Below are 17,517 nucleotides of genomic sequence, written 5' to 3' on the forward strand. Positions count from 1 at the left end.
TCGCCCAGATATCGTGTACCGTATCTTGTATGTCTGGTACAACAAAGCAAACTCTCTACCAAAGTTTAAATGTGGAATGCAATTCTTTATAATACAGTAGTAATTTACACAAAAATTACCACACTTAGAACATACTGTATAATTTTTAGGCTATCCATCTTGCCCCCAACCCCTAAAGTTCACTAGTGGACAAGTCACATTTCTGTTAAATGATTGTGAGTATAATTTGACACACCTAATAGCACTTAAATGACCTGGCACTACAGTGCTAAGCCCTTCATGATTGGTGCACCTCACTAACAAAGCACTGGTATTTCAAACAAAATTGTATAATGATATTTTTAACATCAGCACATAGGGTTGGTAATGGCAAACATTGGTTCATGTGATTTAATTGATCGACTCACATTGGGTGTGGCAACAAGTTTGGGTGAGTATTTGGCAACTTATGATCATAGGCTAGTACGTAGTAGCAATGGTATAGTACTAACCATTTGTTTAGGTGTTCACTTTTTAAAACCATTTCAAACACATACATATATACTTGATTTGCACAATGACCCTTCAGCTTCCACAATTACCATATTATTTTTACTGTAGAAAAATCATTGTCCTAAAATTACGAATTGTGAAATGGTGTCAGCAATTACTAAGTACAAATTTTGTACATGTTTATTTGACGTAATTCAAGCTGCATTTTTTAGTTTAATAACTTTTTATCGTTTCTAAAACTTTGTCCACTTGTTAAGCAAGGGTGCAACCATGGCGACCTACATAGGCGCCGACTTTTTAAAAAACCTTGGGGGACGAGAAAGGTGATGACGTCATAACCATAACGCTATTTTACTCAATCAAAATAGTCTTTGATTAAGCTAAGTGTCTTGTTTATATTGACACCTAGGTCGCAAATCAATTTTATTAGAACTGCTGCTTGAAACGATTAGTTTTACGCATGCAGTAGCCTACGTCTAGTCGTAAAAATTTTGATATTGTTACCTCATAATTGGAACAGTTGGAAAACAAGCCGATTCATTTTCTTTTCGTGCGAGTGAATAACAACGATCAAGACAGTGAAGTTATATATTACGAAATAAAACGTAAAAATCATGATCTCAAGCAAAGTGGAAACTCGCTATGAGTTTTATTAGCTTCGTTTTGCTAATTACTTACCTTCAAAGCGTTAACAACGGCGAAGTGTTTTCTCTTATGTTTTTTTATCTGAAGTCTTTGTAGTCTTTTATCGAATCCCGTATATACTTGAGTACATAGGCGTCGATTTTTTCTTAGAAGAGAGGAATTCTGGGTGGGCGAGAGTTTTCAAACAGATTTCATTGAATGTGTATGTTCGGAAATTCCCAATGGTTAGTCTTTCTCACAAGGACTGCGTTTAGCGTCGCTGCAGCAATTAAGCTTTAATAGGTTTGATGTTTGCTTTCTTGCGCCTTGCGATCTTATGAGCGCTGCTAAACTAAATAAACTTCTTTTATGTTTTCCTTTGCGACCTAAAAAGCTCGTGACCTGTTAACTTTAAAGTGGCGCCTTCGAAATTGCCGCAAAATATTCGGACAGGTGACTACAGTAACAAGTACCATCAGGGTTAAGACGCATCCACTGGAATTCGGAAAAAAAGCTTCCTTTGCAGCACACGACCTTCCGGAGCCGGAAGCTGGTCTGGCAGCATGCTAACGTCAAATGGAGCAGGTAGAGATCCATGGCTCATGCTGTCTTCTACAACTACCGGTGCATTGCCTGAGACATTGACTTCACCACTGTCCATCCTTGAAGCACTGCTTTCTTCATCAATGTCATATCTGCGTTGATTCGTGCTGGACGTGGCTTCTTCAGCGTTCATCTTGACGCCTTGTGGAACCTGGTTTAAAGAATGCGCGAATAGATGTTTGACTTTGCTTCATGTTTAACTTTTCAATAATGAAATGACAACATCGCGCGGTGCCCCAATTTACACCCAGCAACAAGTTTGTGAGAAAAGATTTGTAAAAAGCGATTGTTTCATTTCAGTACGTCTTTAGTTTGTATCGGTTATTTTATTGTCATGTTCATTATGATGTCATATTCATATTCCCTTACGCTGACCCGAAACTGAAGCTTGATTGTGACGTAACGAAAGTGAGACCATTCGGAGAAAAGATCAAACGTAGCTTTCTCTCACCAGGAATTGCCAGCGTGTGGCAGTTGCCGTAGCAACAACAATGCAGTGACCGCCTATTTTCAACGCAGCGATGTCGTGAAATTGCTTTGTTCTGTCGGATACCTAGCGAGAGACATAGCGTAAAACAATAAGTTGCGCTGCAGTTGGTAGGATAATTCAGCGTTAAACAAAAAACAGGGTGGGCGAAACAGATTTTGCCCACCCTCGTTTCAAAGCAGGGTGGGCGCCGCCCACCCGGCCCACCCTATTTCGACGCCTATGCTTGAGTATAGGTCGAGATGTTCGCAAGTGATTCTCACCTCAAAAAGACAGGTTCAACTTATACACGGGACAAGCTCGGCAGTTTTCAAAATGAACACATTTTTGCTGTGGCAAAATCATTGCCAACGTAGATTACGGAGTGTGCAATGGCGTCGATAAAACTAAAAGTTTTGAATACGATTATTTGCAGTGATTCAAACTTAATTTTCAAATGTAATGATTTCTATTAATTTTAAACTTTATGCACTTGTTGAGCAATATACAAAGCTCACGAGACAAAACAGCGGAAAGAGCTGTTTTAAGAGATCAATTTTTTTATTTTTGCATGTAGGGTATATCATAATCGTTCTAATTACGTAACATTCCATGATGGTTGAAGTCGATGTTAAACCTTAGCAGCTGCATAAAACAATGATGTCAGGTTAGTTAGGTGATAATAGCGGTAAGAGACGTTGTTAATGCAAGCAATATCTGCGACCAAGTTAAACACCTTTTCTTTTATCGGTTTTCGATTTAATTCTCACACATCGTGAAAAAAACAATGCGTTCTGTTCAGAGTCCCTGGTTCTGTTGAATCATAATTGATCTCACAGCGGGAAGACCTCGTTGAAAACAGCGCATGTAATTTAGCTGGTTTACTTAATATTGCAGTGAATAGTTACGTGACTATTCCAGCAGCGTAAGTTACTCTACCTTCTACTTTGAAATTTCCATACTGTATGAGATAGCCATGCGATCAGCTGCTGTTTTGCGGCCAAGAGCAACGTAGGCTATATTTCGCTTTCGGCATTCTTTTAGTTCGTTTAAATGATCTAAATCTCTTTTGCGAAGTGTTTTATCTTTGAAACATCACTTGTAATAACCATTTTTGTTGCCCCTCAACCATAAATTTATGGGGGGTGCCACCCCCCCGGAAGTCGGCGCGTATGGCGACCTATAGACGCAGGCCATGACAACGTGCAGCTTAAAGTTTGACAGAAGACCGATCTGTTATTAAGCAAAAATGCTAGCTTAAGTTGATAGTTTGAGTATTAGTAGGAGTGGGCTATACATGGGTCAAAAATACTTTTTTTGTTATTTTTCACTGGGGACAGTTCTTTTCTATTCCATTTAACCTATCTCAACATAAAATGACAAAATTTTGATTTTGTATCCAAGAAAAAAGTGTGCAGAGCAAAAATCCAAAATGGCCGCTATTTTCCATGAAAAATCACATTTTTAGCCATAACTTTACTATTTTGGGGTTGTTTTCACTGGTTTTGGCGTCCAACCCTATGTTTATGGGGTCAGGCAATCTGTTAGTGCATATCAGAAAAGTCACTGACAATTGGAGATTGACTTAATACTAGTTTATCGTTTTTTTCCACCTTTATTGGGTTTTCTTGGAACACAGTTTCAATTTCAGGTGCATTGTTTAAAATGTAACATGGTTTTCTTCGAGAAAAGATTCAAGCTCCTGAAACTGTCACAGGGACAATCTGTAACTCCACAATGTCCTGAATGTCATCATCGCGAGGTAGTCGCTGCCAAGTTTCATCTCCTGTGCCAGCACGCGTCAGTCCACTCGAAATATTCTATCCCCATTATCGTCGAGGTAAAATCCAACGCACCATCTTTTGTTTTCTCCCACATCCCATATGACGACAAGTGATTGGTTTGGCTAGAACACCAGACCTTCCTTATCCTGACCCTCTACCTTTTTTCCTCTTCCTCTTCACAAGGGAAGACCACTGCTTCCTAAACTTTGAAATCATATCCAAGCAGTACAGTGAGGTTGTCAATCATCTCCTCTTGGGATACCTTGTTGACCTGGTAAAGATTGCTACTGACATTTGCATCATGTTGGTGGGTGACTCCCTGATATTGGATTTCTTTAGCTCAGGTGGCTTTTTAGAAACAAGAGTTTTTTCTTCATGGACAGATGTAAAAGGTCCCCCATGTTTTTTTTTATATTTTGCAAGGAGTTGATCAATAAAATCACTGGTTCTCACTTTCTTTTGTAAATTCTCTTTCAACCTTTGCTTTTTCTTCTATTTCTGCTTGTTGCTCCAGGTCACCTCCATTAAATCTAGTTTTTGAGAATAGTAGTGGTTGACCGCTCAACTTCATTGATCTGTCTTTCTGATAGCATAAGGTCTAATTTGACCCTCTTTGCCTTGAACATCCTATTTGAGTGTTTTTGCCGATTGTGTAGCAAGATAACCAAACTTAGCCAAGTACCTCTCTGCATTCAAGTTGTTTGCCGGCAGGTTTTTTTGTTGGTCTGATATCAGTGTATGGAGAGGAGTTGCTCGAGCAGCATGAAGATCAACACCCCAACACTCACGCTTGCACTGCAGTTCTTCTTTTCCAGCCTGGATGCACAATTTGCACATCTCTCCAAGAAGAAGATAGTCAAGATTGCTTTGTGGAACATTGTCATCCATTTTCACATGTCTTCATTCTACACTGTAGTCTGGAAGAGTGTGTGTCTTTTTATCAGCAAGATCACTGCAGAGCTGAGGAAGGATGTCCATTAACAAATCCTGGTTTGCTCATTCTACACAATTAAGAAAGGGCATTGTCACTCGGCATGTAAAATTTGCAAGTGCTTTGAATCCTGCTACGATGAAATCATGCTCAAGGTAAGTTTTACAAGCTCGAACAAGATTATTTAGCGGTGTCTTGGCAAGTAACTGCTTCATGTATGGAATGCAATCATAGACTGCATCTGCCTGATATCTAAGTCGGGTAAAACGTCGCTCTTTGTAGAGGCTAAACGACTTATACACTCCAGCTTGCTCTAAAATCAAATCAAACTGTTTTGCTAAAGTTGCTGTCTTGCCATCTCTCTCATGGGCTACGACCTTTAAAAGAGCTGCCAGAGCAGTTTCAACCACAGATTTGTTTTGCCGGAGGTAGGTCTGCAATGCTGGCTCTCTTTACAATGAGTTTACGAAGACCAATTTTGTTTTCGAGAGCAGCCATAGCTGTTCTGTTAGATTGTCTGTATTGAACCGTTTACATGTATGGAAGTTACAAAGAAAATGATATAGCACATGCTTTGATGCAAGTTGTTCTGCAACACCTATGTCAATCTTGAAATTTTTGCTTGCGACAACTGTCATGAGGGTATCAATCTGCTCCCATAGACGTACTGCAGTCCAGCGAGGGTCATTGGCAGTTACCTGTAGTCTCTTCATCGTCTTAACATAAAAGGGCAACTATTTGGTCTCTAGCTTCGAATGCAAAGAAGAGAGGACGTAGAGATATCGTCTTATTATTCAGTTTAATCATCATCATCACTAAAATTTAAGATGACACAAGGCCAATCATTGTCAATTCTACTTCTCTGTGCAGTGTCAAAGTGTAGAGTTACTTTTGTTGTTGGCTTCTTATTTACGAAGGCATTTGCAGATCTGCTACTTCCTGACAGAGTGCCTTTTTGTGTTTGAAATGATATATAGCTTTAGCTGAAGGCAGGACAATTTCATACAGTTTGTAGTCTGTTGATGATCGAAATAGAAACCACAAAATAAGTTTAAAAAAGTGGGTAATTTGTCAAACTATGTCATAACTCTACACGTAAAAGCTAAAGCCTACTTATTATTGCTTAAACAGATTGCCTGACCCCACCACGTAGGGTAAGACACCACAGCCAGGTATTGTCCACTTTTTTTGCGTCATGTTTATGTCATTCGTCATATCATTCATTGTTTAAATAAGCTATTTGTTGATTTTATATGATATTTCAAATATATCTCATCCAGTGTTTACTTTTGAGTGCCTTCAGCCTGTATGTTAGTATTTTAAACAGACTGTTCAAAATATTTGTTTTACATTAAAACAACTTTTCTCACAAAAAGATGCTGTAACTCAAAACAGTCAAAGAATTTTTGATGCCAACAAAACTTGTGAATGTAATGTAAAGGCAAACCAAATGTGGTAGCCTATAGGTTTCATTGAAAGGAAATATGTTTGCAACCGCCTAATTGGTCAAGTTCAACTTCGGTACGGTAACCTAGCTCCTGGCTAGCAAAAAATGTCATTTTTACATCGTTTTGACATTGAAATTGTGTACAAAAGAGAACTTTTGCTGACTAGGTATAGGTTGTAACTGAGAAAAACATTTACAAAAGTCATTCGATTTGTTCAAAGAATCCAATTAGCCTAACAGTTCGTATTTACATTGATTCAATGTCTGAATACGTTGAATCATTCAGTTGGCCTATCGTTTTTCTTTACATTGATTTCACTTCTGAACAGGTTGATTCAATGTAAAAAAAAACTGTCTTGCTGACTGGCGCGACACGCTTGTAAATACAATGGTGATTTCGTCGATCAATTGCAACACCTGTTTGCTTCAACAGCATTTCATGATTAACAGTAGACAGTAGAGGTTAATGAGATAAAGTCTCAGCGAAAAAAAGACAGTTGCCAAGTAGCATTTGACATAATCAACTAGGTTAATACCTAAGTGGCAGTTTAGAATGCAAATTGTTTAGAAACAGAAGGCGTTGTTGGATTTTCAAAATATCTCCGAAAAGGACTTTCTCCGAAAAAGGCTGTCTCCGAATCGAGATTTCTGCGAATAGGACTCTCCGAATAGGACTCTCTGAATAGGACTCTCCGAATCGGATTCTCCGAAACTGGCCATTCCACAACAAAACTATCCCTCATTCCTAAAACAACTGAGATTGCCAATTGTTGAAGCAATGCGGGACGACTGAACCTTACAACCTAAAAACAAACTACAACACACACATACGTCAGAAATTAATCATTGGATTTTTATCAATCACAGAATAATAATAATAATAACAAAATTTATATAGCGCCACATCCACAGTCAAACTATGCTCCTGGGCGTTGTACATGACAATTGACAATGGTGATAATTAATATGGTACTTTCAGTCATAATGTTCAGTGAAATAAAACGTTTTCAAGCGAGCTTTGAATTTATTTAAATTTTCAGCTTCTTTTACACAAATAGGCAAACAATTTCAGCAACTGGCAGCAACAACCGGGAAGGTGCGATTTCCATATTGTCTCTTACATGAAGGGTTGCACACGAGCAATTGATGTTGAGAACGCAAAGTTCTGGCAGGTTTATAATGAACAAGCAAAGTGTCCAGATAGTTCGTAGCAAAACCATGGAAAACTTAATAAATTAATGGACATATTTTGAAGCGAATACGATACAATACTGGAAGCCAATGCAGGGATTTTAGTATAGGAGTGATATGCTCACGTTTACGTGTTAAAGTAATTAGCCGAGCGGCAGCATTTTGAACTCTTTGAAGACGCAAAATAGTACAATGTGGAATGTTATTTAACAATGAATTTGAATAATCAAGCCTGGATGTTACAAGTGCATGCGTTAAAGTTTTACAAGCATCAACAGTTATAAACTGTCTGATGGAACCAATATTTCTAAGATGAAAAAAGCAAGATTTAACAGTGGAACTGACAAAGTTTTCTCAACACAAATGTTGATTTAATGTTACATCAAGCAATTTAATGGAGTTAGAAGAAAGATTGATATTACTCAGGTTAAGGGTCATGTCGTTGAACTTTGAAATACACCGTTTCGGAGAAAATACAATAAACTCACATTTTTCTTGATTTAGTTTCAAGATATTATAAGACATCTAATTTGAGATATCAACCATACATTTATGGAATTTTGACTTAATACAACGCAATGAATCTTCATCAGTAACACGCAAATACAATTGTATATCATCAGCATATGAGTGGTATGAAAACCCATGTCGCTTTATGATGTCAAACAGAGGTTTTATGTAGAGACAAAACAGGACAGGGCCGAGTACAGAATCCTGAGCAACTCCAGAAGAAAGAAATGTCGCAGAAGACATTGAGTTTTCAATTGCTACAGACTGAGTTTGGTCATGAAGACAAGAAGAGAACCAGTCAAGTGCCATTCCTGTAATGCCAAAATCTGATTTGAGACGATTTAGAAGAATTTTGTGATCAATGGTATCAAAAGCAGCTGAAAGATCAAGAGAAAGTAGAACAACGTTGTGATTACAGTCAAGTACAGTAGCAATATCATTATGGATTTTTAGTAAAGCTGTTTCTGTGGAGTGATGTTGACGATAAGCAGATTGATTGATATCAAATAAATTTTGCACGTTTAAGAAATCATTTAACTGTCTGCCAACTACTCTTTCCAATATTTTGACACAAAAGATAGATTGGACACAGGGCGATAGTTCTTGAACTTTTCCTTGTCTAGACTAGGCTTTTTCAAGTGTGGACGAACAATGGCATGTTTGAGTTTTGGGGGGACAAGACCACTTGTCAAGGACTTGTTTACAATGGAGGTCAGAATAGACAGAAAAGATGATAAATGCTTTTTGAGGAGCCATGAGGGTACTGGATCTAGTTCACAAGATGCAGATGATAATGCAGTTAAAATGTTAAGAATTTCAGTCTTGTCTGTTTCAAGAAAACAAGAAAATGAAAAATCAATGTGATTATGGTTACAAGGATCTGTTGATTGAGTTCCTCCAGTTATATGGTCAAGACATGGAAGAGTATGCCTAATTAAACTAGTTTTGTTTGAAAAGTATTGGTTAAATGATTCAGCAATTTCTTGAGCAGACTTTCCAGTTGGATGAACACTTCTGTTATCTTTGCCCATCAATGTTTTAGAAAATTTGAAGAATTGTTTTGGAGTTTTGCTTTCACTGATTTGCTTAAGAGTTTTGCTTTCACTGATTTGCTTAAGATAGTAATTTTTCTTGGCCTTAAGTACTAACGTGTTCACATATTTACATGGTTTTTTGTAAATATCTCGATGAATAGATAATTTAGTTTTTCTCCATTTGTGTTCAAGCTTTTTTCGAATTTGTGTTTCTTTCTTGAGTTCCATGGTAAACCAGAGAGAATTTGTTCTGAGTGTGAGCAATTGGGAGCAGATGAGAGCATGATCATTAGAAATAGATTTAAGAGATGAATTATAGAATTTTACAAGTTCTTTACAAGAACAGTTCAATTTTAAAGATTGAAAAGCAAGACAGACATCAGAAACAAAATCTTTATCAATAATTTTCTTCCATTTGCGAAATTTTACTTGCTTCTTAGGACGAGGTGGTTTGCATAGATTTGTTTTTAATATTAATGCAAAATGGTCAGAAGAGAAAATACCCTGAACATTGGTCAGACATGGATCAATGACTAGTGGTTTATCAACAACAATGTTTGTATGACATCGCACTAACATGAAGTCTAGTGTGTGACCTTTTGCATGAGTCGGATCATTGATCAATTGTTTCAAACCAAATGTAGATGAAATATTGTTAAATTGCACAACATCCACTGAACCAATATTATCAAGATGCAAATTTATATCTCCAGTAACAATAAATTCATTATTACATAAAGACAATTCTTCCAAATAGTTACACCAGTCATTTAAAAATATGCTTGTTTTAAATCCATTCTTTATGGAGGGAGGAGGTCGATAAATTACACAAATTAATACTGGAATGTTACCATGCTTTGAAATACATTCCATATGTTCAAACTGAGAAAACTGATAGGTAGCAAAAATTTTACTCTTGTCAAGTTTGGCAGAGACATTGTACAAGAAACCCACACCACCACCGCGCTTTCCTTAGATCTGGGAACATGCAAAATGTCATAACCTTTAGCAGTGAATGTTACTTAACACATGACCATCAATTGAACTTCCTAACCAAGTTTCAGTCAGGGCACACACATCAATTTTAGAGTCAAAAATAAAGCCAGTTAAGGAAAGTGATTTATTATTGATTGATCTTATATTTAAACATCCAATAATTAAGGGGAAGTAAAATTTACTAGAAGTGGGAAAATGTTGGACTGGAATTAGATTAGTTAAATTCAAGTTACTTTGTTTTTGATTAAAATTTATAGACCTACCAGATGACTTTGTGCATACAACTGAAATTGGTCTTCTGAAACACTTTCCTGCTTTCTTTCCTTTCCTGGTTGGCTTAATCCTGTTGATTTTCAATTTTAATAACTCATTCCAAGCTCTTTTCTCTAAACTGTACTTTCCACTTGATAGATTTTTTACTAGTAACAAACTGCATCCTGAATAAGTGTACTGCTGCTTTCTTGATTTTAATTTTCCAAGCTCAAGGTCTGCTGCAGCCATAAACAGAAACCAAAAGTTAAGACCAAGAAATCCATAGAATTTTTCAGAGCAGCTTCATAAACTTTAACATTTTAAACCACATTATATTATTTAATTCCTTAAGTGCTTTGAGACCTCTTATTCAAATAGAATATAAGCATGAATTTTGTCTAGAATTGGAAGTGAATACATCATTCCAGTAGCGGCTCATGATCATTTGTAATGAGGGGTTGCAATCTTGATTTGATATATTTATTGGACAATAAATCAATCAAATGGTGATCAATGGTTGTCTAATTAGAGTTTTAAAAATATATGAGAAATATTGGTGAACTGTTGGGTTGGTAGCAAGGCGATCTCTATAACAGGCCTGGACACCGTGCGCCTCCAGTCCAAAACTAGAGGCGGATGGTTTAAGCGAGGTTTTTAGCTATCACACAAAGTGCTTTTGATTTTTGCGAGTGCATTGTTGTTATTCAGTGAACGAAATATGCTTAATAACAATAAATTTTAACTAGGCACTGCAGTTTTTTCAGAGAATTTGAGGTCTTTATGTGTGAAACTAGAGCTGGGCGATATTACGATACGATATTTTTTCGGCAGCGATATTTATTCACAGCTCCGATTTTATCGTTTATAAATGTACTGAAATTATAGCAACATTTTCGCATGCGCAGTGACACAGACATCGCATGCGTAGACAGCCCAGTGTGTGTGCATTGTTTACGCATTGCGACCAGTCTGACATCGCATGCGCAGACAACCCTCAAGCGTGTGTGCAACTGTGCATTGTTTACGCATTACAAGCAGTCTTTGTGATTACGCAATCCTGCTTATTGATTCCCACGTGTTGCGTTGTTGCGAAAGATGAAGTTCGGTAAATACGATACCTAGGAAACTTGCAAGCTGACTGAATTTACGTAGCATAGCGTAGCGGCCGTAGCCTATGGTAGCTACAGCTAGGTAGATAGTTTATTTTGTTTTGCTACTCATCTCTATTTTGCATCAAAAACTATCAACAACTCACTTTCTTATTTTTTTTTTCGCTGACACTTTTCGGTCATTTGTCCGAAATGACTTGAAACAATTCGGTCATTTTTTATTTATTTCAGTCATTTTTTCTGATGAAAATATTTCCTTTCAAGTAGCCGATACAAACCAAAATTTGCACTTCCTGACTAGCTACAGCTGCTACAACATAGGCGCCTAAGCCGTGGGGGCCAGGCCCCCACGCATATTTCTGCATGTGGGGCAACTTTTTATGCTGTATTGATACATAAAACAATAGATGAACTAGCGATCGGCAGCAGGACAACATTTTGTGAATGCAAACCGCAACAGCTTCGCGATAAACAATCACTAGAACGAGTAGGATGCTACAATCCCACACCAGACAAAATTTGTCATTTTTACATTGATTTAACGTCTGCAAACGTTAAATCAATGTAAAAATGACTGATTTTGCTGCCTGGGACATAGCAAAAATCTACCATTTTGTGTCGATTCAATGCCATCAGATGTTGAATGCACCCAAAAACAACATAATTTGCTACGTTGACGGAGCGTGCGTTTAGCTTTATGCGCTTGCACGCTTTTGAAAGTCGAAACTCTGCAGTGAATTGTGCGGCACTGAATCGCTCGCTGTGAAAATGAACTTGAAGTCTCGGCCCGAGGTAACCACTAACCAACGCAACAAGGGCTGGTACAAACAGCATTGCGGGTACGCGGCATAATCAACGCAGCAACGGACTCGCGCAAACTGCATGGCGCACACACAACCATTGCCATAGAAACCCGATCAAAGGCGGGAATTGATGCGCATCTTTTGTATCATCTGCTGAACACGAAAACGGGCGTTTTACAGCGAATTGAAAGTAAGTCAGTCATAAGTTGCGATATTGTAGTGAAAAGGGAGCAATGTCAAGTCGAAAACTTAATCAAACGTCTCTCTGTAACTATTTTTCAAGGGCTGTTTACAGATGTCAGCAACTTTTAAATTTATTCAAGGTGACGTGCTGCTGAATTGATGTTAACATGAATGATTTTACTTTCCACAGGTATATTTTCAAGTGTATGATCATTGATCAAGTTAGTATTTGCATTCCATTTTCAAAACATTGTCATTCCATTTACAGTATACCTTTTAGTAAACTTTTTCATCTCCTGTTTCATGCTAATAAATCTAGTTCGTTGCTAAACTGTATGTATGTTGTGCTTAGCTTAAAAAGTCGCAGTCCATCAGCCGCTAGCCAACGCAGACGCATGGCATGCGAACGATTCGAGCTTTGTTTATAATAATTAACGGTAGGTCGAACGTAGCGATAACTCCGAGTGTGGCAATAAAAGCAATCCTAGTGTGATGACATAATTACGTCATCCATCTGCGTGACATTTGCTGAATTTATGTTGCTGCTGATAAAACACGCTTTCTCCCCCACGGCCATAAAAATAATTAGGCGCCTATGAGCTACAACATTAAGTTTCGCTGAGAAACGTTGTCGTGCTTTATCTGAAAAAACTTTCTTCAACGTTCATCAGTGAAACTCAACCTTGCAACACCTGAATTGTCTATATATTTTTTCAGACATTTTGCTAAAAAATCGGTCAATGACCGAAAAAAAACCCAGTCAACAAGGATAGCTGCATCTGTACATGGTGGCGAGCTAATGCACTGACTTTTCCTTGCCGCAAAATATCGAAACTTAGATAATATCGTTTTATTTTTGGTAATATCGTATCGAAATTATTTTACCAATATCGCCCAGCTTCATGTGAAACTAGATTAGCCTGGCACTAAAACTGCAGAGGCCTTGGAAAGACAATTTTATCAGCTTTTCAGTGGTGGGTTTTGTCATTTTTTTTACCCTGGGGAAAAAAAGTTACGACCAAAAATGTGTCAGGGGTGTAAAATTGAAATTAGGGAAAAAAATTTAACATAAGAATATTTATATTCTTATCTTTGCTATAATGGGTGAACAAAAGGCTAGAAACTAATGAATTATCAACAGAAAAACAGGATATAGATGCAAAAGGTATAATACTATAAATGAAAATAGAAATAGAATTATTGGCCACACCTGTTTCAGGGGGTAAGAGTGAGCAAAACAGGGGGGCACAAGTAGAACTGTCGTTGTTCATTATAACTTCGTTATGTTATTGTTTACTTACTGCGGTCAGTCTTATTTCCCTTGCTTGTTTTTTCAGATAAAGCTTAGTAAAGTAGTGTGACACATTGTAGATGGATTCAAGTCAAGAAGAAAAAGCAATTTGTGTTAAGTGTAGACAAGGCTATAGGACTGGTCTTCTTCTTCATCGTGTGTCACACGGCCGTAGCCCAGAGCATCACGCAGGCTCTTGCTCTATCGTTGAACTCGGCCAAATCCTGTGCAGAGCACCTTGCTTTTAGGTCAGGGCATTCGAGTAGATGTTGCATCGTTTGCTCCTGTCCGCATTTGCTCCTGTCCGCATAGGACTGGTGATTCACTGTGACATGTTGGAGCTTATTTCTGCGAGAGTGATAGTATCACACACCCTTTGGACACTAAAATTGGTCATGCTTTGAAACTGGATTGTGAAACGCTGGTCACAACTCTGTAGAAAAAAAGTCGTAATACTTACATCATGTCGTAATTTCTTGAGAAACCATGCGAGATCCAAGAAACGTCCAGCCTCAAGCAATGAACATTCCAGTAGCAAGAGAGTATCGACCCGGTCAGATGAACAGTCGTTCAACTTTAAAAAGCAGTGTTTATACTGTGAATATATTGTTGTACGCTTGATGAACGGCACCCTGATCGAAATAAATGTGAAGGGGTGCGGAAAAAATCGTCAGGAATATATACCAAAGTAGAGACGATGAACTTGCTAAAACTGTTCAGAAACGAATGCTTAGTGCACACGACCTGGTGGCTGCTGAAGCCAGATAGGCTACCATGCAGAACAAGGTTTGAAAATGATGCTCAGTATTCAACACCTGGTCGTCCAACATCCACTGAAAAAATGACATTGTTTAATGCTGCATGTAAAAAAAATGGAAGATGATATGGACTTGTACAGTTGTACACCGTTGCAGAGTTTCATTCCATGATGCAGGAACGTCCGCCCCGTTAGCTCAGTGGTTATGCGCCCGGCTCAAGATCATGCAGCGCATGTTCGACTCTCGGGGTGTGCACTTGAGCAACGCACTTTCAGGACTGCTCTCCATTCAGCGGCACCTAGTGAATGGAATAATTCCCCGGCAACAACAATCGAATAACTTCACTCTGCCAATCTCGGTAACCGGCCCTGCGTTAAGAGCCTCTACAAGTATGTGAAACTACCGGTACCAGGAATAACCAGTCAAGGTTTTGTCAGTCCGAGGATAAAGATTCAAAAACCAAACCAACTTGGGGATGATATACAGGGTGACCCAAAAAAATTCGTGCTCATGTTTTATTCGATTTTTTCACATTTGGAACACATCTTGGGAAAGCCATAAATTGACTAAAAATTGACAGAAAAAGCTAAAACTCTGGTCAATGGTCTTCCATAAACTGAATAATGTGTGGTTGTAATTTGAAATAAATAGCTTTTCAATTTTCAATCAAAGTCACAATTGAAATTTTCATGGGTACGAATCTTTTTGGGTCACTCTGTATATTCATTGAAGATGACCCAAATAAAAGAAAAGTATGGAAATTCATTGCGCTTAGTCGAAAGAAATGGCAAGAGTAAAATTATTCTCCTTGACAGTGTGAGTGGAATTGTAAGTGAAAAATGGTATCAGGAAAGAGACAGCAATGTACCTCAGGAGACTGAGCGCATTGCTAAAACTGCAGCAAAACTCGTAAAGGATGCCATAAAAAATCATGAACACGAAAGCAGTACGTATTCTTCAGTTGAAGATATTCTTGGCACAGAAAACCTCCATGAACCTGAATTGCTGAAAGTATTCATGAACGAATTGGTTATGGCCCCAGTTAAACAGGTAACATTATCACAAGCCTTGTATTACTATTATAATGTAACCGTTCTTCTTCTTCGTCGTATGAGCTGTTCTTCGGGACTATATGTTTGGGCATGATGTCATCAGCCACTCTACAGTCTCGTCATCCAGGGTCTTCAGTCCAAGCGTTCCATGTGGTGGTTGATGGATTGGGCAGTCATGGACGACATGATCTACTGTCTGGTCTGTGGCGCCACACTCGCATCCCGGTGAGGGAGCCAGGCCCCATCTGCACATGTCTGAACGAAAGCGACCGACGCCGGTTCGTAGGCGGTTAAGCCGGACCCACGCAAGTCTTGCGAGGGACATTCCCGGAGGGTGGGGATCGACGTCGGGTAGGAAATCATGGAGTCGGGAGGTGTTGTTTTGCCACTCCATGTTCCATGTGTAGTTCGTCCAGTGTGCCGCACTTATTCCAAGATCTTCAACGTTGTTCAGAAGCTGTTGTGCGGCGGGCACAAATGGGCGTCTTGATTTCAGTCGCTGCTGTCCTCCAGGTAGGCGCTGGAGTGCACTGTGGAGGAGGTGGTCGGGGTCCAGTGCGCGACGAGCAAGGGAAATCATGGCTCCTTTACGGCGAAGCTCAGCAGGTTGGATGCCTGCAAGGATGGGAAGGCAGTCCGTTGGAGTGGGACGCAGGCATCCAGTCACAGTGCGTAGTGCGTCATTGATGGCGGTGTCAATGTGGCGGGTGTGAGTACTGCGGCACCACACTGGTGCGCAGTACTCAGCGGTAGAATGGACGAGGGCCAAGGTAGCTGTGCGAAGGGTTTTCGCATCAGCTCCCCAGCCGGAACCCGCCAGCCGCCTCAAAAGTGCAACGTGCGCCGATAGTTTTTTGCGCAGTGACTCCAGGTGTCGTCGGTACGTGAGTGACCTGTCCAGGGTTACGCCGAGGTAGGTGGGTTCGTCGCAGTAGGGGAGGTGTTCGTCATCGGTGGTAATGTTGATCTCACGTTTTGCTTCCTTGTTGTTTAGATGGAAGGCCGCCGACACTGTCTTTGCCTTGCTGAGCTGTAGCTTCCATTTCTGGAGATATGTTGATATAGTTGACATGTCCTGGCTTAGGTTCCTCTCCATTGACTGCCAGTCTCCGGCTGGATGCAGGAGAGCCAGATCGTCTGCGTAAGCATACTTCCTGGAGATGGTGTCAGGCAGGTCATAGATGTAAGTGTTAAAGAGGAGGGGAGCCAGGACAGAGCCCTGTGGGACGCCGTTCCTGAGTCGACGTAGTCTACTTCGTCGGCCGCTACCGGTGGAAAGAGTAAAGCTGCGGTTTTGCACAAGTTCCATAATCATATGGACCATGTGCCTGTCAGGAAGGAGACGAAGTAGTTTGCAGGTAAGGCCGCTGTGCCATACAGTGTCGTAGGCAGCCGTGAGATCGACAAACACGGCGCCAGCCTTCTTTTTTGCCGAGAAGCTGTCCTCGATGTCTTGGGTCATCAGGGTGACCTGGTCTGCAGTTGATCTACCGTGGCGAAAGCCGGCTTGTTCCCGAGGGAGCTGAGGATCTATTATCCTGGATCTAATGTAACCGTTGAGGAAGAGATATGCTGCTCACCTGCGTTGGATTTTGATTAAGTGTCATTATGGCATTAAGGTCAATTATTAGTAAGTCGATGAAAAACTTCAAGGAATTTTAGGGAAATGTGCTTCCCCTTAATTCAGATATAGTTAGTCACTACTTTTACTTGAAGAAGAAAGTAGCTGAAACTAATCCTAAGTTTTTGAAGAAAATACCCCATTTCAAAGATTTGAAAGATGTAGGCCTAGTTTGCATATGGAATAAAGCTGGTCTTCCAGTGCTTAGCAAACAGAGAATTGAAGCGAAGTTAAAAGACGTGATAGAGAAGTACAATAGGCTACAGCAAGAAAGAAGGAAATGAAACGAAGAGGTAATGAGGTTAATCAAGAATGGTTACAGAACTTGTTCGATATATGTGCATGCAAGTGTTCGATCTCCAAAAATCAG

The 17,517-nt window shown here is 39.4% G+C and overlaps 1 protein-coding gene and 1 pseudogene across 1 annotated transcript in view; both read left to right on the forward strand.

The window, feature by feature from the left end:
• Window positions 1-355: 355 nt before the first annotated feature.
• LOC145777011 (tubulin polyglutamylase complex subunit 2-like) overlaps window positions 356-17,517 on the forward strand; it is a 107,205-nt gene continuing 90,043 nt past the window's right edge. The window contains exon 1 of the mRNA XM_082588279.1: window positions 356-430. Within this exon, the coding sequence (XP_082444405.1) occupies window positions 367-430 (64 nt within the window). The 5' untranslated portion in view covers window positions 356-366. The remainder of the gene's footprint in view (window positions 431-17,517) is intronic.
• On the forward strand, window positions 13,526-15,620 carry LOC145776974 (uncharacterized; annotated as a pseudogene).

The sequence above is a fragment of the Aplidium turbinatum genome, chromosome 9 (assembly GCF_918807975.1).
Source record: "Aplidium turbinatum chromosome 9, kaAplTurb1.1, whole genome shotgun sequence".
Taxonomy (NCBI): Eukaryota; Metazoa; Chordata; class Ascidiacea; order Aplousobranchia; family Polyclinidae; genus Aplidium; species Aplidium turbinatum.